General features: G+C 38.5%; 1 protein-coding gene across 2 annotated transcripts in view; it reads right to left on the bottom strand.

Annotated features, from left to right (window-relative positions):
• The window catches only part of DLG5 (discs large MAGUK scaffold protein 5), a 123,689-nt gene that overhangs the window by 44,912 nt on the left and 56,754 nt on the right, over nt 1-22,023 (bottom strand). For both annotated transcript variants that reach the window (XM_067299875.1, XM_013960255.2), the window contains exons 3-6: nt 13,636-13,801; nt 8,207-8,350; nt 5,184-5,367; nt 880-1,139 (exon numbers count right to left, since the gene is read on the bottom strand). In XM_067299875.1, the coding sequence (XP_067155976.1) occupies nt 880-1,139; nt 5,184-5,367; nt 8,207-8,350; nt 13,636-13,801 (754 nt within the window). The remainder of the gene's footprint in view (nt 1-879; nt 1,140-5,183; nt 5,368-8,206; nt 8,351-13,635; nt 13,802-22,023) is intronic.

Here is a 22,023-nt window from a genome sequence, read left to right as displayed (position 1 = left end):
AGTCCTTATTTATATTAGTATTCTTCCTATCCCTCACTGGTAATTGTGCAGGCCTAGTGCCAAGCAAGAGCAGAGAGAGAGCAAGTATGGCGTGAAATGATGTCTCTGCCCTCCTGTTTCAGCTGCTGGTGGCAGCAGTGCAACAAGGGACCTTCCCAGCGAAGCGAGACTCTCAGACACATCCATCCCACAAACTCTGCTGCACACCTGCAGCACTGCAGACTAGCACAGGGGCTGCAATTCAAGTGCCACAAAAACTTTACCTATGCTTCAAAACACCTGCATTTGTTAAACACCCTTTGGGAATAATAAGCTTTTCCGAACTTAATTTTTTCATACAAATATACATGTGTACATATCTAAGTATACAAAAATACATGTATACCTATATATATATGTATGTGTGTGGTTTTTTATGCTGATGGTTTTTATGCTCCTCATCACCCATGGAGGAGTTCATTGTTTGCAACACTAAATTTGGTTTGGAACACTGAATTTGAGGCTTAACAAAACTTCAGTTGTATTTTTGGCTCCTGTGTCTACAACTAACAATAAACATAGCTCAAAAGACACAATATCCCTTTCTCACATAAGCTAAATAATGGTTAAAATTCCTTAACTCCTCTACACCTTAATTTGGAAATCCCCTTCTCAAGAAAGGGCATTATTTCTTCATATACATGTCTGCATCACACCTTCTAGCCCCTTCTAAAAATATATCTTATATAAAAGAAAGCATGCTTACCCATCACACTAAGATAATACATGATAGAGATACATAAATATTAGAAAAAGATTAGTGATACTACCACAGAGAAAATAAGAAGCTATAATGGAATGGTTGCTGTCTTCACAGCATATCTGAAAAAACAATCATACCTTCTGAGAGAAGAGGAATATTGCTGCTGGAAATGTATTGCTGTGTCCCTCTGCTTCATTAACATGTCAATCTGCTTCTGAAGACGTCTGTTCTCCTCCTCAGCCTGTTCTAGTCGGCTGAGATCTGTATTGTGAGTTGCTATCTTCTCATTGTACCGTTTCCTTAATGCATCATAATCCTTCTTCACACCCTCTAGCTTGTCCATTGCTGTATCATAGAGTTTATTTAATATCTCTGATGACCCATTTTGCTTCATAACCTTAAAAAAAAACACACTTTGATAAGTCTCAGCTGCAAAAATATGAATACATGTCTTTTCACCTCACACGAAGGTGTATGAAAATTATTTGAAATTTGCTACTGTGTGATAACTCACTTGTTTTTTAAACTACTCTCTGCTCAGCATCAAAGGAAACCTGTATTTAAATAGTACTAAGCCAATGCAATGATGAAATCTGTATCTAAAAGAATCTCACCTTCAGACTAATAAAACTGATAATGCCAAGAACTGTATTATTAAACTCAGTTTTTATTCAGTCCATTTACTGTTACTCATCTGCTGAATGTTACCTGGAAAAAATGGTTTATCACATCTTAAATGCACAAGTTTATGAAAAGCCCTTTAAAGCTAATTCTGCTACCGACAGTTTATTAAACCTACATTTTCTTCCAAGTACTTTGTAGTATTAGCAATAGGTAACAGTTATTTGAAGACCAAGATAACTGTAATTTGCGAAACCACCACAAGGTGGCACTCACGACAGTCTATATCCTCTGAGAACAACTCGAGTAATTCAAAACTTCAAAAGAATAAAAGCTACACTACATGTTATATGCACAGGCATATATTTTAATATTCATAGAGATATTTCATCTGAAAGCTACCCACAGAGGCTCGTGTTTCAAAACCTATAAACAAAATATTAACAGCAACAGAAGAATCCATTTAAGCATGAATAAAGTCTAACTCAAACCTTAGCATCAAACTAATTTCCATTTGCATAAAAATATTGTTGTAAAAAATAACAATAAATGACCAGCAATGGCAATAGAAAGCCCTGGTGAACTTCAGTGAATCCAGTTCTTCTCCCCTCTCAAGAGGCTAAAAACTGTGCCCCAAAATGAGGCTCCCCCCACCTTTTTTTTTTTTTTTTTTTTTTTACAAGTATGCTCATTTTTTTCATGTTTTAGTTCTTTTATTGAAATTTGGACTTGATGGAGTGGTAGGAAGAAACAAGAGTATTTGATATAGAGCAGTGCCAGAAATACATGTAGTCTTAATGTTACGCTACAAAGCATAATTGGTCTTACATTGCACATAGTTATATCCCTAGTAATCTGAAGAAAAAAAAAAGATTAGAAAGCTGGAAGATAAAGGAAAAGGACAAAAAAGTGCAAGCACTATAGAAAGAAGAAACAAAATGCATAGCAATTCCCACCCACAGATCAAACTTCAACTACCAGGAGTGTTTTTTTCAGCCATCTACTGCAGAGATGTGATGGCACAGATTCAATACACAGCCTCTGAAGTAAAAAGAAATTGTGAATTGTTTTCCCTGCCATACATGCTTGCATACCATCTTATGGACGGTTTCAGGTATCACTGGCTCCTCACCTTCTTTTGTTTCTTATATTCAGACTAAAGATCTGCTCCTGAACACGGAAGAACCTGGATGCCTCCAAAAGGAGCTGCCACCATTTAGAGACCACCAGCTTTTGCACACTACTCACTGCCCACTGTTAGCAGCTAAGGACCAACTTACTATCAGAAAACCACTTCTCTACATAGACAAGAGAAACAAAGTTCTTCAACCTGACACTGGTCTTCTGATGTGCAAAAGCAGTGAGTTATTGCACACGTAGTAGTCCTGGATCAAGGCTGCCCTTTGGCAAGACTCTCATAGACATGGCTAATTTCACATACACTCACATACTCATCGGCTTCAGGAGGATAATGTGCACACAGAGTTGGACACATTTACACTATCATGCTGCTCTGAGCCATCTCAGGTAAGTGGTTAAATGTGTGCTGATGTCTCTTCTTATTCAACAACATACAACTTCTCTGTGTGATAAATTGTAAGCATATGTAAAGTGTAAGTATATGTCGATTTATACCTGCTCAAGAGCTCTTTTCCTGAAGACTGCTTCCCAAAGCACACTGAAAACAGGTCTGAGAACTGAGTATTTGAGAACAAAGGAGAAACAAACCACTTCACATAGTTTAAAGCATGTATGTCTTTTTGCTGAAGACACATTAAATAAAGGAAAGAAAAAAAAAGGCCAAACATACGAGAAATTGCATGGAGTTTAACAAATCTCTGCTAACAGAGATTTGATAGAGCAAAAAAGAAAGAAATGCCATAAACAGGAAGCACTGCAGTAAGGAAAGTCTCTCATCCAAAGTCCCAAACTGAGAAAAAGTAAATAGTCCCAGCCAGACCAAAGGGGACAGCCATGGCAACAAGGAACTCCATACGCGAGCAGCAGGAACTTAAGCTGCTCAGCTGCTACACAGGAAATCAATGGCAACCGCACAGTGCAAGAGTAACTTGAGCACAAGCTTTTGCTCTCTGAGGGTACTGAGATGCTGCATTTTACTACTGCCCGACACTGCAACAACATGTCAGAGAGATCAACAAAAACAGAGTTAGACTAATTCAGATGAGAAGCGACACAGACAAGACAAGGGTCTTGGCGTCCCTTCAAGACTACATGATTCACTGACATGCTGAGAAAAGGAGCTATACAAGTTTCTCACCGAGAATTACGCACACAATTTTCTGTAAAAATGTAATCATGAAGTTCACATGAGACTAAATTTCTTTAAATAAATACTTTAAATGATGCTTTAACCTCCTTTTACACTGCCAGATAATTTCTAACTTCAAGACAGGCCATGGAAATACGACAGCCTTCTCTGGTGGGTTTTACATCTCTGCTGTGCAGAGTAAGTGAGAAACCGAGGCACAGAACAGCTATGCGATTTACCCAGGTTTAAACAACAAACCATTTGTGCTACACAAACTGTTGAACCAAGTCACTAAACCATTTTATAGCAGAACTCTCCAGACAACAATGTCTGAGGCAGGGATCAAGAGGAAATACAAACCTCAATTTCTTTTTGCACTCACACCAAGAAAATTCCTAAACCACCATTCAGCACATAGAGGTTGCTTTGACCTTTGCCCCTCCTACCCTAGTAAATAATTATTTTTGTTTGCATAGGCTTTGCTTCTAAAGCCTGATGTTTGACTTGAAAGTTTGCCTTGTGAATCAGCCTACGCACAGTTAACCGAGATGTTCTGTTCAGCCATTCCCCACATTACTGTAACTATTCTAAACTAAATGTCACACTTCTCGGTAAGTGAATCACAGACCTGATCACCAGTTGCTCCTTACTATTTCTCCTGCCTTTCTTTCTTCAGTCTGCGTGAATCAAACAACCTTGGTGTTGAGACAGCATGTTACATACAGTCTTGAAATGTCCACTTCTTTCAGTCCTAAAAAGCTTGCTTTTTTATGTTTCAGGTTTAAAAACATTACTCAACCTATAGCTTTGTTCTGACTGAATAGTGTCTGTGAACCTAAATAACCAAACCGAGTTCAATCATTCCGCTAACCTTTAAGGTGTCACTAGAATAAAGAAAAACCTGTCACTATTTTTTTCCTGCGACACTTTCAAAGAACAAACAAAGCCTGGACTTCTTGCCTGTTCAAAGCTATTTCTGTCCCATGCAATACCTTAAGGTCTAGAGAAAGTCTTCTTTTTAATCACTTCACAACTTCAGACCAGATTTTTGATGCCACTCCATGCACCTCCTTGGATTTTTACTCACGCATACGTACCCACTTAAAAAAAAAAAAAAAATCATGCCATGTACTATCTTCTTCATTTGCACAGTTTTTTTTTTTCTTTCTTCTCTGCAATACAATTACTTCATACTGTCTAGTATTCTGTATCACTCCTTCCTGCTAGACACAAAAGGTCAATTCATGTCCAAGATCTAGTTTTCTCCCCTTAAAAACTTAAGGCACATGTTTTATAATCAGCAAGACAGAAAAGACAGCAATGCTATAGTTTCAGTTTTATTCACTTATTTATCAAAACATGAATTATCATTTTCTAGGTGATAAATGTGTGCCTGTTATCTCAAAGTTGTCACTCACAAAGAAACAAGTAAGGAAGTTTCAGTTAAAAAGAAATGAAAGACTTCATCCACATATGGAAAAAAAAATCTTTAAATTCTCTAAAAACAATTCATGGTTTCTCCTAGCACTTACACCCCACAATGTAGCTCACCTGCTGTTGCTGGCTACGTAGGTCTGTTATCTCTTTCTGATCCTCATCATGAAGTCTTTTCATTTCCTCACACGACTGCTGGAGATGATTATGTTCTCGCACCAACTGTGTGTTTTTCCTCTTCAAGGTATCCATGTCCTCCTTCAGTTGGGACTGGTCACTCAGCAGCCGACTGTGCAGTGTACTATCATGGTACACGCACGCGCACACACACACACACACACACACACACACAAGGAAAAAAAAAAAGAAAAAAAAGCTCTTGGAGGCAAACTTTCCAGGACAAATTCCTGATGCCAAGGTACTAACTCATGTTAAGCACAAGTTTACTACCAAGAAAACAGGTCACACTAACCCATTTCTTCAAATTTGAGCATTTCAAGTACCAGAAAAAAAACAGAGAAGAACAGGAATATAAATAAGAAATCTCAACTGAAACTACATGGTATCCTTATACAGCACTAAAAGAGATAATGGATTTATGCAAAACATCCCACCAGTGCCATTCCGCAACCATTTAAAAAGCAAGCAGATACACACACAGATAGTATAGCATGAGCACAGTAAGATCCTGGAGATAATAGTAATTATACTATTAGATTATCTCCACTTTCTCTTGGGCTCCTTGTCTGACCAGCAGCTAATCTAACATAGATGAAATCTAGAAAAGTCTCTTGGTTTTTCTATTGCTAAAAAAGAAAAAACACACCACACACACTGTGTTTTGATTATACTCAAGCAGGTTAAAAAAAATTAAAGTTATTCCAAACTAATTACACATGCCATAACTGTTGAAAGAAATGCACTCTCACTTAAACAACTGATAGTCACATGATGAGATTATCATTCAAATTATAATTCAAGGTAGCAGCCCAAACTTAAAGCAGATCACTGCTGAAAAAGAGCAAGAGTTAATCAAATGTACTTTACTATGGAGGATTAAATAAAATGACAACTTGATACAGCCAAGCTTTTTCTGTTGAAACGGGCTGACTCAAACTAAACTCTCACACCTGCTGGTGAACCGTTTAAAGTCCATATTTAAAAAAAAAAAGGGAAAAACTAGAGGCAATGAATAAAATTAATTTATATTTTAAAAATATCTGGTAAGCTAGCTAAAATACACTTTGTACTCCCTCCTTCTGAGGTGAAATACCAGCATTTCCTGTGCAGAATGACCCAAGGGGCTTACAGAAATCTTCCTTAAAATTAGGGCAGCAGCCTGCTAAAAAATTAAGTCTTTGACAAATTACATTCATAAGATTAAGTACACGTAATCTTTACATGTAGGTTACTAACCTGTTATACAGATTTTATTGGAAACCACAGATTCTTTGGGAAGGCAATAATCCCCTGCCCCCTCAGCATGGGGTTCTAAGAATTACTGCAAGGGGGGCAGGGAAGAACCATTTTAAAAGCATGTTGTACTAGCTCCTTTTCTTTATCCCGAGAATTAATCACAGGACAAACAAGAGCGTTATGCACGGATTTCAAAATGTTGTCACATTCAGGGCATCTAAAACTGAAGAGTGAGCTTTGGCCTCCCTAAAGCTTTAAGTAGGAACTTGACATATTCAAGTCTCAGTAAATGAGTCATTATAGTAAAAAGAACAGCACTACCTCTGAATCAATTCAAATATGCTGCACTTTCTTCTGACCAGATAATCCTGGTCTGTACCACATGTAAACACAAAGGCTTGTAGTTTCATATATGCATCACTTTGTGGAAAACTAAACTGTTGGTCTCTGTGGAATACTCCTATATACTCAGGATACTTGAATATTTCAACCAATCATTCTGTCTTTCAAAACTCAGAACTTTTTTCCTAACATGAGAAGGTAAATCCTTCTATACTATCATGAAAATACTGAAACAAACAGTAGATAACAGTATGATTTCAGAGAGAACAGAACTCCTAAATAAGATGAGCTAAACAGCTATCTTTTAGGATAAAGAATACAAAAGTCTTGCATTAGCATTGGATAAACATAGATAATTCACCTTTGAAAAAATCCTTCTACAAAGTACTGAACTCTACTGGCTTTGCACTGAATTCACTAGGCAAGTAAAAGTACTTGAAATACTAGTAAGGAGTATTGTGCCCAAGATTTCACAGAACAGTTAAAATTCAAGCAAGAAGCAAACTTTCACAGAGAAAAATTGCTAAATAATAAACAGAAATGAGTACAAAAGTAGCCACTGATTTAGAGGAGAAAGAATACAGAAAAACCCTTAAATGAGACCAAGTAGATGAATAAAGCTCTTTGCAAAGAAGCCACACAACTTGCTAGATTTATACCTGTTGACAACCTTTAATACTATTTGTAGGTTTTGCAAGAAGAACTTAAGAGTTACTGTGCAAAGGAAATGATGCCCATCTTTAAAAGGTTTGAAGAGTTGTGGGTGAAAGCGCAATGTAAGAACTAGCAGCTGTCAATGAAAACAAATGCTGTCATTAAATATTAGTCATACTTTATATTGTAGATTTAAATATCCTTAAACCCAGTATTATCTGCATTTTGATTTCTGAGCTGTTTTCCTTTCAAGTGAATAAAATGTGCTCCTACTTGCATCAACAACAGATTTTGAAACAAATATATGTGAGAAATATTCAACAGCTCCTTATTTTATTGCATCTCCATAATGCTTGCTATTGGTCTAAGCCTGTGTCAAAACTTAAAGGAGTCAGCATGACAGCTATCAAAACCTAAAAAGAAACAATAATTTCTCTTTCGAATTACATTCTGCTCTCAAACTTAACAGTGAGATCCAGAAGTCTTCTGTCAAGTCAGTGACTAGGCTCTCCTTCTCAGGGATTCCTGTCTCAGATTCTTCAAAATGAAACAAGTTATACTTTATCTTATAGACCAGAAACCTTATCTAATGCATGCAAACATTCATCTCAAAATTAAAGAGGAAAAACAGGGTTAAAAAAAAAAAAATCCAGTTACCACATTCTAATACCTTATGACCTAGCAGAGACTGGTAAACTCTTACCTTTTACAGCTTTATTGGTACTTACTGATAAAAATCTGCCTCTTTCGCTGCTTCCTCACACCTTTTCAGTGTCTTAGTATGCTGATTCTGCAGAGACTGCAGGTCTGACATGGCCTTCATGCATTGTATTTTCAATCTTTCATAATCATGATTTGGTTTTGGACTTGGTCTGGCATGGAAGAACACAAAGTCAAATCTCAGCTACTCAAGAGAATGAAGGGACTGTGAAATTACTATCCAATAAATGATTGGTATTACACAACTCTTGATACTTAACTATATTACGCTTTAATTTAAATACTGAACACTTGACATGATGATGTAGCCACAGATAAGAACTCCTGATTTTAACCTGTATCAATTTTACACTGAGACATAACATCTTGTCCACCACTAACACGCTCTATATTGTACTTTGGATCCACATACCTCCCTTCTGAGCAGCAGTATTATCACAGACCAGAACTCTCACTTGACACAAGAACGAGTCGATCACAGTTCACTCTGCTTTTCTGCATAAGCATGTCAAAACTTTCACAGAGAAATCGTAGCGCTGCACTGTGAGTGGGGCTGAAAAGAGGCTGCCAAAGTAAAGCAGGGACTGCATGGAGGTCTGGGCTGGGAAAAAATTTTTGTCTAGGCAACAGCTGGAGGACCTCGTCTACAGCTCCCCAGGAAAATCAGTGTTAGAATTAGGGGTAAGAGAAAGAATTTCAGTGCAACACCAAATGCATGCATCTGTGCCAATGAAACTTGACTACTTTTGACCAAAAGTCACATGACTAAATGAAGTGTTATTATCTTATTTTAAACTGCTATGAATGAATAAGAAAACATGTCAGGATCTACCACACATTTCCATACAATATTCCAAATTTTGTTCAAATAAAATATTAATTTATAGGAATTTCCAATATAATATAATCTCTAATAATACATTTTTAGTAAGCTGGACACAGTGAAAGCCAAAGTCAGTCAAAAGATACTAAAAAATTTCAATTAAAAATTTATCAGAGACACATGGGGGCAGGGGGAATTCTCTAAAATAATCCATCTTTTCTGGCAATTGACCAACATAGATTATGCCTAGAATGTCTATCTGCTGTACGCATTTTTTTTTTAAATCATAAATCATGTTAGAAACCAAATAAACTAGCAGGATTATGCCTTCTTCTTTTGAAGCACTGAACTTCTACAGGGTCTCTAAATTGAACTCTTTGTTCTTCCTCTACACAGGCACAATATTTTTGCACCACTAAGTTTTCTAGTTTCACAATGATTTCATGTCATTTCCTGGGTCTTCTACATTCCTATAAGCATCTCATATGTCAAATTTGCTGTTGCCACATAGATCATCCTTCCTCCCTCTTCTTCTCATCTCACTCCCCTCCAAATAGCTTCACTGTAAGCTCAGCCTGAAAAGTAATCAAAATTGTCTTTGCTTCACACACAAACAGCCACATGGATTCTGGAAGTGAAATTCAGCTGGCAATTGAATTGACAAGGGAGAATGGAAACGGTTTAGCACAGCTGCAGTGCTGAGAGTTGTGAAAAAAAACACACCAATCATGTCTCATTCACGGTCTCTTAAGGAGTTTATGTACAATATGAAGGTGCTTTTTAGCAACCCAGACACATTTGGGTTGCTGGGTAGAATGGCCTTTCATTGTAATTCCTCTTTTCCTACCTCCTCCAGAGAGAAGTACTCCTGGGAAAAACAAAACCAGAAAGCCCTTCCTTGACTGGCAATTAACAACCAATTAAAAGCCAAATTCATACAAAATAACTGAACATTCATGTCAGATCTTCAGTGATCTTTAGGATTTTTTAATTCACTGTCCATTTAGGGATGCCAAAAAAAGTAATACTGTGCTCATACAGTTATACAGAAATATTACTGTTACTACTGCATTGATAATCTTCTTTCTAAAATATAATCCTAGCTAGCATAAGTAAAACTCAATTTGCAAATGTTCACACCCTTGACAGAAGTATTAAGAACCTAAGTATTGATTTAAATGAGACTTTAGGGTGAAGTTATTGAAAGCAGACACCATCTGTCCAACACAGTCATTAAAATGACAACATTAATTGCAGCACAATTTAAATTTCAGGGAGTGCATTAGGCTTATTGACTCCCATTAACACATGCTCATATTAAGCCTGTAATCAGAAATTCACATTCCTACAGAATATTCCAGCATGTGCAATTTAACCAAAGGATCACCGATAAGTCATTCTCAAAGCTACAGCAAGTGTTTTACCTCTTTGAATGCCATCCCATGGATATTTCACACGCTGCTGAAGTAACACTAGCCTTATTCTGAAGAATCCTATAGACACTGAGGTACTACGGAGGTGAATACACATTAGTCTACCTACACAGTGATGAGCAAACTACAATGACACCAGCAGTATCCTGCATTCTAGCTTAGCTACATGGGGAAGAAAAAAAAAAAAAACTGGATAGCTAAGGCCATATGCTCTGCCCTGCTGTTCCAAGGGTTTGTGTCTCAGCAAGAAGAATGGGAGAGATGGCCAGAAGGAACTATATCCTTGGTCAGAAGTCAAAAATTCAACTGTTGCAGCAAAGCAATCCATTCAAAACCACGTAGTGGCTGACTCTAGTTCAAATCGGAACACCACAATTCAATGCTGGGGGGGGGGCAAGTGGGGGGGAAGACTTCACAGAATAGAGAGAACTATTATTTTAATAAAGGAGAGGTGTTAGTTACTGCTCTAGAAGCACAGCTGCAAATAACATACAAAATTTAAAATGCTAGGGTCAAAGGTCCAACTACTCTTCTGATACTCATAAAACAGCTCTGAAAATCCTTTGTACTCCACTGGAATTAGCCTGAGTGCAAGTCAGGACCATATTGAGACTGACATTTAGATGTATTTGATTACAACAAAAGCTAACGCCAACAGCAGATCCAACTTTTCTGTGGGCAATGCCTTACCAACAGCTTGAAAATATTTTCATTCACTACGTCAAGTCCATGAAAAATAACAGTTACAGATTACACATAAAGCAGTCTCTTCTCAAAGGCAGCTTGCAAGTCTTTTTGTATTTCAGTTCTCTAAGGAAAACACGTTAAGTAGCAACAATGGCAGTTTTAAATGCATAAAGTACACCTTGAGCACATGAAATGATTTGGTCAAGTCTTTGCTGAACCACCACCACATGTGCATGCATACAGTCACTGTCAAGTGACCCAGGCATCGCATGAGCAATCCTGCTGCCGTGCAGCAGAATGACACATGTTCATCTGATTCAGCACATCAGAATCCACTTCTGTGGCTCCGCTTCCATTGCACAGCGGTTAGTCAACGTTTGCTTTAGAAAGCAGCTCTCAGTTTTGCAACTGGCACTCTTCACAGCCAGCACAGCCCAGCCTACGAACGTGTTGTGAGCTGTAGCTGTTTTGAAGCACCCCATCATGACACGTCAAGATTTGTCTCTACACCACCTGCCCTGGGTACAGCTGTTGTTACAAAGCAGCATATACGGATAAGAAAGCAACAGCCCTTCTGGGGCTGTAAAAATCACCACGGTCTTTCAGATTTCAGTGTTCAGAGTAACACTTTGCAGTGTCTGGGCTTTGACTCCTGGGAGGTTCAAGATCAGTTTTACATGAGGAAAGACTGCAAAGAGTAGTGTAAAAAATATCAGCAAGTCTTTGCAAACCACAGGTGTATATGTAGATGGGAACAGTAGTTTCTTCTCTACTAAAGAAGAAAACTTCAACTAATGATCTCCATTCCTTTTGCCACTCTTCAAATATTTAATTGTTTGTAAGGCAGCATCCTACATCTAACAAACTTTCTAAGCACTGTCCAAACACGTTTACTCTAATGAGTTCTTCTTAAAGCTGTTTTCCACCAGAATGTACGCATCCTACATTTGTAACAGAGGATTGATTTGACAATCAAAGAGAAAACTGGGACAGCCTAGAGAACAGCCCATCGGAACTTTATTAATAATATCCTGGATTATAAAGAAAACTATTTTAAACTATAAAATCCTTAATTCCTAAGCTCTGACTTCAAACAAGAAGTCCCTCTGTGTAAGAAGTAACTGAAAGCTATTTAAAAGATGTTGACAATTGACATCGTTTTCCTCTCCTGTCGCACAACATTGAGAGCTTTGGAGAGAGCACAAAGCCCCCAACACTCATAAAATAATCCTCACAACAACTCTCAGAAAAAAAGGTAAGATGGTTAACTAAGGAGTATGTGAGTAAGACGCAGATTCTCTCAATTCTAGTTCATTGATTCAAACCTTGACTTCATCTTGTAGGGACAAGAAGTTCAATTAATCACCTAATTACATACAGACAGAGCCTATGAAGTAACAGATGAAAACAGCAACAAATAGGAAACATAACAATTCAAAGCAGCTAAGCATTATGGCAATGGCCCCCAGGAAATCTGTGCTTTGCTCTTATTTCAGACTCGGTGACAACGAGACAATTTATTTCAGGGTTCAAAAAACTCTCTCTTACATGTGCTTACTGGCAGATAAGAAGCACTCGCTCACTAAGCCAAAAATCATGTTTATGAATATAACCAAATCTTCAGTTCTCAAAAATAAGTCTTCTCCTATTCAAAAAATCTCTTGTCAACAGTTAACTCATACTCTCCCTTAATACTATATTCCTTGTAACTAATCATCCCTCAAATTGGAACAGACTGTGTAAGGCTGTCGGACATTAATTGACTTTGAACAGTACTATTTTAATTTGTCAGTGCCCATTATTTCTCAGTGGTTGAAAACTCCTTTTTCCCTAATACATTAGTGATAAACAGTCCCCCAATAAACAAACACCAGAAAGTCCAGCTCCTAAAAACCCTTTACTCCCCTTTGCAGGGCTCCATACGTATCTCGGCTTTCAGGAGCACAGGATATGGTTGAGATTCTCTTCTCTCCTAGCTTCTGTCCTCCGACCAAGTGTTCAGAGCTATTTCCCTTTTGTCTCACTTGCTTTCTAAACAGCAAATGCTTCAGCCACTGTCTTCCTTCGCCTCTCTTAACATAATCCAGGAGACCTCAGCACCTTGTTTCCTTGCTTCTCTCAAGGCAGAAATAGCGCTCTCAGCCCCACAAGGTCCATTTCATAAAATAATCCCAATATAAGCAAATTTTTTTTTCCTCCAAGTCCCCATTTATCTACAGATACCAGGAATCTTTGGGTAGAAGGGGAGAGCTGAGCCCTTCTTCACTTCCCTCACTCCCTCCAGCAATCTTGCTGGAGAAAGCAGGAATAGGCATTCAACAGGCAGCTCCAAAACGTGGAGAAGGTTGCCTACATACACATCACCAGGATGCACTTACTTTACGAGCAACATAAATACACTGCAATAATCATGCTGCTTTATGGGCAAGTGGGAGTCAAGACACTTGCAAACATTACTGAAGACTGAATTCAAATATGTTTCCTTTATTTTTACCTGCAGTCATCAAAAGTCGATCCAGGAGATGAAAGTGCAAGTCGCTTGCGCAGCTCATCTCTCTCACGAGTTACCTGGCGGAGCTGAAATAATATCGTCTCCAGCTTCTCACTCATTTGTCTTGTGTCTATTACAGGTGGTGGAGATGATGCTTTACCAGTCGTACCTGACAAGGAGAGAAATACTTGGCTGTCAAATAGCTCCTCACAAGAACAACATGACTTCGCTAAAGAAATCAAGACTAATGATAAAAAAAAACCTCTGTTTTTGGTTGCAGAATCCTGTTCAAAAACAAGCAAGCCATGGAAGATTTCATCAGTGAGCTGACAAAAGAGTAACTCCAATTCAGACAGCCTCTGCATTAGAAGAAAGGCTGTATCTGTCTTGCAAGTTCAGTTTGCATGACTAGGGCCCTTCTTCCTTCCTTGCCTACTTACAATTTACCACCAAATAAAGAGTTGACAAATGATGCAAAGTAAGGACCATGATGATGACAGAGAAGGCATGGGTACAAGTTATGTACCTATGGAAAAGCATGTTTCCTTCTTAAAAAAGGAAAAGCAAATTTCACCTGCAGCAGCTTACACCACTGACAGCAGAGAAACTCCTATAGCATAGAGGGCTCTTTTCCTGTTCTTTTACCTAGCAGCACAGACATTATTTTGCAATATGCTACTGTGCTACTGCTTTTTTAAATTTTTTTTTAAATGCATCTAGTTAGCATCCAAAAAACCCTTAAAAAAAAACTCCCCCCCCCCCCAATGCAGCATGTCAGCTGCCAGGAAAAGTCCATGCTCAAATATCATTAAAAAAACCCCAAAAACTTAAGCTAAATTTGACTTAATATCTTTGAATTTCAAGGAAAAAACAGAACATAGGACACAGCAATTATACACTTCCACGTCACAGCTTATCAGTCCAGTATGTGAAGTTAAACATTTGACTTACCAATAATTCATAGGAAGCGTTTCATTTTTTTAACATCTTTGGCTAAAATCAATACAAGCACAATCACTGCAACTGGACTAAACAGCAAATTTCCTCTAAGGGACAGTCATATGTTGAAGAGTTTCATGGGATTTTATAATTCTCAGGGTTTTTTTGTTTGTTTGTTTTTTGTTGTTGTTTTTAACATCAGAGATGAACGATGACATATACTGTCTTCTCAGACAGCTATACAAAGAGGTCATCTTCCACCCTAGAGAGAACAGTCTGGAGCATTATGTTTCACAACATGCTGACAATTATTTCAGCTGTAATTTTAGTTCTGCAAGTGGAATATCAGGTTCTAACCTTAGATGTGAGAGCAAAAGATCGAGGTCACAGATGTGGAAGTTAAAAGTTTGATCTATACAGCAGTTTACAACTTTCTAGCCAGGAGAGAAATTCTAGAAATACTTTTTCTAATTATAGTATTTAAAAAGTCATGGAAGTTATAATAAACTTGTTAAGATTTGCTTTTAATACTACTTTTAAATGGGGAATGTAAAATAATGTTCTCTCATCATTGACTCTTCAAAGACAAGGAATTTCAAAAAAAGTTTTTTCATCAGATCAAGTGCTAATGAATTGCAAGGATTGGCTTTTTATCTCCAAACCCAAATCAGAAAAGTATGAAGTGCTTGCAGTACACAAAAACTCCAACTTTTAAGTAAAACTACCTGCGCTTAAAAGTTTTCACACCAAAATAACTTCTGGGTCAGGGCTAACATTTATATAGCATCTAGTATAACAGGATTCCTGTTCTTGCTGCCTTCAGCTGTTACTGTAATTCTGTAATAAGGATTTCTGAGCACAGACAGTTCTTTTGATCTAATTATTGCAAAATAATGCATGTAAATGCTATAATAGCAAGCTGAAGAAATTAAGAATTACAGAAACAGCCTGCATCTGTAGAAAGACACAAACTCACATCCCTCCAAAGAATTCTCAGTGGGGGCTGTATTGGGATTTCCTACTACTACTTTGCACTCTGCTCCCCTCCTCCATCCAGATGGAGTCTCCTCTTCCCTGAGAATTAAGGATCTCACCACTATCAAAATGTAGTTTGTTTTTTTTTAACTAATATCTCTATTTCCTAAAACAAGAATCATTCTACATAATTTTTAAGGGAAGCTTCTTTTACATAAATCAACAGAAAAAAAAACAACAAACACACTATCCTAGGATTATGAGGTAAAAGGAGTAAATGGAAAAGATTGAAAAAAAAAAAAAGCCAGAATTCATATTCACTTGGAATAGTTTAGGCACATTAACAAGCAGAGTCATTTCAAAAACAAGCAGAAGATAAAGGTAGGTAAACTTATCCTCTAATTCAAGCACAGTCTTGGGTAAACTCAGTGGCAACCTGCACATCCTCTCACTTGTCCCTTTTCATCCTTACAAAGATGTCCCAAAAGCATTTATCCTTCATGTCAGGGCTGCTTGCTAGCAAAATGGATGAAGAGGATGTGAGGGGCACAAGAAAAAGGAGCAGGTAAATCAGGAAGGCCTGTGTGCTTTATGCCAAGGAAGAAAAGAGCATTCGATCAACGGTAGTCCATCACCAGGCATCAGCATTAACCCCAGCAGCAGCCCCGTGAGCAACACCCGCTATGCAAGCTCTGCACAAGCAGGCCATGGTTGCCCTGGGAAGCCACAGCACTGTAAAGAGGCAAGAGCTCTACTCCTCCACCTCCTCCTCCCTCGTCTGGACAACATCCCAGTGACAATCTTCAGGCTAGAAGAATATTTCTGCACACACTCCAGAACTATGCCAAGACAGACTAGATTGCTTTAAACAAAGACACGCTAAGTAGCCTTAGGCAAGAAGCTTTTTTGTCTAATGTGAAGCCATTAATCTCAGAATCAGAAAGTGTTATTTTTAATTTTCTTACTGTCACTTTTTTACAAGTGCTTCAACAAATATTTTCATGCAATGGTATTTTCAGCAGAGTATCACACCATCAAAAAATTCATACCTTAAGAGCGGTAAAAACACAGATCAATACAATCCAGGCATCTCCCCTCTTATCCTTTCAAAAAGTCCAAAATGTTTCTCTCTGCTCAATTTAATAACAACCTTATGCTTTCAACAACAATACAAAACATCTCATAGTGTTAGACTGAGATCTGTGGATGCTCCAAAAAGACTTCAGTAAACCCCTAGTTCATCAGAAAAATTCAGTACTCTTCATTTCCCTTAAAGGCGCTTTTATAGGTGACTGCTGAAAGCCTTTCATTTCATCTGACATCCTGATGCAGTACACAGAAAGCAACCTGTGCTTCCAGCTCTCTGATCTTTTTCCATCTGACTGCATATTTTACACAACAGTACTTCCTTTCTGCACTTTCACCAATCAAACTGGTCTTAACACGTACAAGCCTAAAGGCTAAACTTCCATTATCCAAATTAGGCTACCTTTCAGTAACTTAGCTGCTTTCTCAGACAACCTGGATTTGTCAAAATGCATTTGCTGCATGTCCTTCCAAGTGCAACTCATTCGTCTGCTCCTGTGGGCCTTAACTAGTATGTGTGGGGGGTTTTTTTGTTTGTTTGTTTTTTAAACATCAGCTCCACATTGGTTCTAGGAATGCAGCGTACAGAAGTCACCTTTCTGGCCTACCTTCAGCTAAGCTGCACTCCAATACTGAAACGGCCTTACAGCAGGGATGTGTTGTGTAGGCAAAACAGATTTTGCTGACAACATAGTACACATATTAAGTTCCCGAGAACGGGTTAACCTTTGAACAAAAGCCCCAAGATTTTGCAAGATTTCCTTCATACTTTCTATAAAAGAGAAGCATTAAAAATGGAAGTTGGGGCAATCATATCTTCCACAATTACAGTTCAAATGCTTGACTTTGCAGAAGTCACAAAGATCCATTATTATAGCGCATACTGAATACAATTCTTGATGATTACTCTAATCATCAATGACTGAGGAGATAATGCTGCCACAGACAAACTGCTGCTCAGTTAACTTCATGTCATTTGGGGGAGAAGGGAGCACACATTTCAAAGAAAAAAAGGCATATTTTAAGAAAGGCAGGGCTGAGAAACATGTTAAGCTGATCAGGACATACCATAATACTGAATCAGCACAATGTTAAGGTGGGAAAATGGGTACGAAGGTATAAACAGCTACTTTTCAGAAATACGATGAACTTAACTCAAATTCTAATAACCTCATCACTCTATCAGAAATACACTTACCACACATGAAGGGCAGGGTCAATGAATTCTGAAGGCAACCTAACTACACTAACATGTATACATACATTAACAGAAAGCCATACACTAACAAAAAGTCTGAAGTTTTACCATGATTTTTTTAAAAGTCATCTTATAAATTTGTGTCATTTCTTACTTGCAAACAAAAGACTATTCAGTGTACAATCAGTCTTTCATTGCTTTCATTCCTTTAAAAAAAAAGTCAGTGGGGATGTTTGGAATATTATTTCTTTATGGTCTTGTAAATCATGACAGACAGACACTGTTAAGACTACTCTTGCCAGACAAATTAAGACAGAAGACATACTGCAAATCGTTACCAATAGGGCTCCCCACAACCTTGGGAGGAAAGGGTAGGTGAAGAGTTATGCCTGTTGCAAGAAAACAGAGGCTAAAATATTTAATTTCTTTCAATAATTGATGATGAGAGGAACAGGGTTATATATCAGAAATTATCAGATATATTTATTCAGATATATCTTTTGAAGAGGTCTTGAAACAGTGGAGACCTCAAGATGGAACTGAGAATTACCATGTAGGTTAAATAAGACATCAGTACAAACACACAACAGTAAATGAAGGAAAGAAAACTGAAAGGTACAATAGTGAACTGCAGAGTTCATGTGACAGCAAACATAACGGGTTATGAAAGGAGTGAGGATCAGGTAACATGCAAGGGCAAAACCACGTGCAGCACTTCAGTATTTGTTTTAATGCAAAATGTAACAAACCAACTAGCACATAGAACAAACTTTAATATTAAGCTTAAGACTTCACAAAGAACTAAACAGTGGTTCTGTAAAGATCAATGTGAAGGAAAAACTACAATCTAATACTCAAAAATAGCAATCGGGGGGAAAAAATACCAAATGCGTCAGTTCATAAAGTCCTTGTAGGACTCTTCTGAGCTAAATGCAACAGAGAACAAATCTGTTACTGTGAGCAAGGAAAATACAGCTGAAGCTTCTGGGTTTGACTAATCAGGAACTCCCTGGCAGGAAATATCAGACATTACGTCTGCTGGACCTACAACCTGCACAGCAAAAGCACAGCCCAGACAAAGCATCCAGTCCGAACACAAGCGGGACAACTGTGAGGGTCGACCGCCGCACAGCGACAGGGAGGCGAGACGCCGCGAGCCCTTGTTCCCCAGCAAATCCTCCTGCAGGGGAGCACTGCGCACCCTCCCACCGCGCTGCTTCACGGACCGGCAAGAGCAGAGCTGACACCAACAGGCTCTGCTGAACCCATAGACCAAAAAGGGGCTCAGGGGGTAGTGAAAGGCACCACATTCCCAACCTGCTGTCAGGAGCGCAGGACACAGGCGTTCACATGCCATAGTCCATTCAAATCAGTATTGACCGAATCTTCAGAAATTTCACCTGTGAGCTGCCAGACATTAAGATATTATAGCGTATGAAATGCCAGAAAGCGGTCAGGCAGTGATTAGTGGTTCTAAAGTCCAACATATGCAGAACCCTTAAGATGCCAAGAAATAATTCAAGCTGATCCATTACATGAAACAAAACAGAACACCCCAAGAACAAGCAAAAAACCCACCCCAAAACCAAACAAGAACAACCCCAATCCTCTCCCTCAGGACTATATCAGTTTGGTTTTTGTTTTTGTTTTTTTAAATACAGGGCACCACACTTCCACAGAATAATTCTTGTGTACCTCTGAAGTGACCAAGGTCAAAAAAAAAAAAAATCAGCGTGCATGAGTACATATCGACATGTAGTTCCCCCCACCGCTGCCGTGAAATGTATGTCATAAAAGAGAGATCAGCGGGAACATGATAAAGCTATTCAAAGTACTTGGTTATTAACAAACATACTGAAAATTAGGCAAAGAAACTAAGGCTCAATCCCAGAACCACCTCCATGAATCATGAACTGGACAGATTAAAGTAGTAGGAGACTGAAATTATTCTGCACCATTTCTTCTATGTCATTTCAGACAACAAGAGTGTGTTTATCTTTCACTGAGAGCCTATCAGAAACCACACCTGCAACTGAACACTTCCTATGAACAGTGAAAAAAAAATTACTTTGCTACGCACAGCTGCAGAAAGTGTGAGGCAATAAAGTGAAATCACAGCAATGTAAAAGGACAGTTGTCAAAACGGCTACCACGAATCTCGAGAGCAGTGAATGACAGACTAGACATTGTTGGCGAGGAATCATCTGACTGGGGGCAGGGGTGATGTTTGCTTTGGAGTAAGAATAAAGGGCCCCAGATTAAGTAGCTTGAACTGCAATTAGTGAAAAAACATACCTTTCTGTAAAGAGCCTGTCAGGCTGATAAGCTAACAAAGTGTTAAGCCAGGAAACACTGTTGGTTAAAGTCCAAGTTGGACAAGCTTAGTGGGGACAGATATACAGCTACCTGATGGCTGCAAGGAAAAGTCAGTTACAGTGCCAATGATGGTTTCTGTTACAGACCAGAATGTAAATTCCCCTAAGAAAAGCTAGTACAATGATACAAAGAATGAAGAGAAAGAAAAGGCACTTACGACTAAAAGAATGATACCACTTGCAAAGAATTGAAGAGCTGGAGCAGTAACTGTGTTGGAAGTCAAAAGATAACGACAACAGGAGTATATGATGTGGAATGAAGGGGATGCAAGACTGACAACTGTAATCCCAACAATGCTAAGAGATCTGCATATGGAAAGAAGGAAATCATACATATAAAGGAAAGATGGAAAACCTGTACATAAAAAAAATTATACATCAAAATATATTAAATGAGAGAATTATTTGAGCAAAGAGATATTACAGGAGAAAATTTTCAGAATGGAAAGTATGCAACACCCTTGTGTTAAAAGCATTCTTTTTTACTCCTACACATCACAAAAAACATAGTGTAGACTATCCTCAGTCATATCCGGACTCCTGCATATGATTTGCTGGTTTCTTTTAAACACAGGTGCAGAAGGTCCACTAAGGAGTAAAAAGAGACAGATGAAATCAGCATTGCTAACTTAAAGCTATGCTATATTTTCATAATCCCAGTGAGGAAAACATAAGTTCAAGAAATACACCTCCTTAATACATCTACTATTTTCCCTGTCTGTTATAAAAATAACCTGCTCCTGGACATCAAGAGGAAGAGATAATATACTCCTTTGTGCCAGTTTGGCCTTTTGGCATTGGGCCTGACTGCAGCCTACCCTGCACTGACAGGTAACCTCCGATACGTGAATTCAAAGAAAGGATAGCTCTGTCATTCAAGCTCATTTTAGTGCTTGGTGACATTTATCTTCAAAACAATAAGCCTGACGGAGCACACTATACAAACCAACATGTTAAAAAACTGAAAAATAAATCAAAAAGCAATGTTTCTTTATTCTCTCTTCTTTTCCTCTCCATTATCATTGCTGGGTCAAGTGGGAGATCAGCCAGTGACTGTCACGTATAGCTGTGTTACTGGTTTCCGTCCAATTCCTAAGTGACAGGGTTGTTCCGTGCTTGGCACGCCAAGCACTGAATCTCCATAAATAATTATTCTGATGTCAGAGATGCCGCATTGTAGCTCCATTCAGAGATTCTGCTGGGCACGAGGAGTGGGCAGACGAAGGAAGCTTCTATTTACACACAAAAAGCTTTGTGATCAGCAGGGAGCAAAGAGAAAGGAAATACAGCGAGAGCATGACAATTTAATGAGGATTTGTTCCCTTTGGGGGAAGAAGGTGGGGCTGAAGCACAATGGTGGGATGCAGGGATTATTGCAGCTTATATCACATCTCTTTGGGGAATTAACAATAAACTTTTGCCTCCAGTACTGTCAAAACAACCCATTTCATATGCACAGCATGGGCTTTATCAATACATGAAAAAGAAAAAAAGAAAACAAAAGGCAAGAAACAGTGTCATGTACAAAAATTTCCAATAGTAAGGAAGATACACAGGAAAAGCCTCTAATGAACAATGATCCATCACTCTGTGCTTTTATTTACATATGTGCAGACACAAAAGAAAAAGAGAGTCCTGTACAACTGTACAGGGAGATACACCTATGAAGAGTCAGCTCCTTCTCCAAGTCCGCTACCCTGCAACTACATGGGCGGGAAAAGCGGCTTCGCCTCAATGGCTTCTTCTACACCACGCATGCAAGGCTGGAAATTCATTCTTGCTGCATCCCTCATGCTCTGCAAGCCCGGCTCGGCAGGG

Source organism: Apteryx mantelli, chromosome 7, assembly GCF_036417845.1.
Source record: "Apteryx mantelli isolate bAptMan1 chromosome 7, bAptMan1.hap1, whole genome shotgun sequence".
Taxonomy (NCBI): domain Eukaryota; kingdom Metazoa; phylum Chordata; class Aves; order Apterygiformes; family Apterygidae; genus Apteryx; species Apteryx mantelli.
The sequence above is the reverse complement of the archived record's forward strand: the minus strand, read 5'-3'. Positions and strand labels throughout refer to the sequence as shown.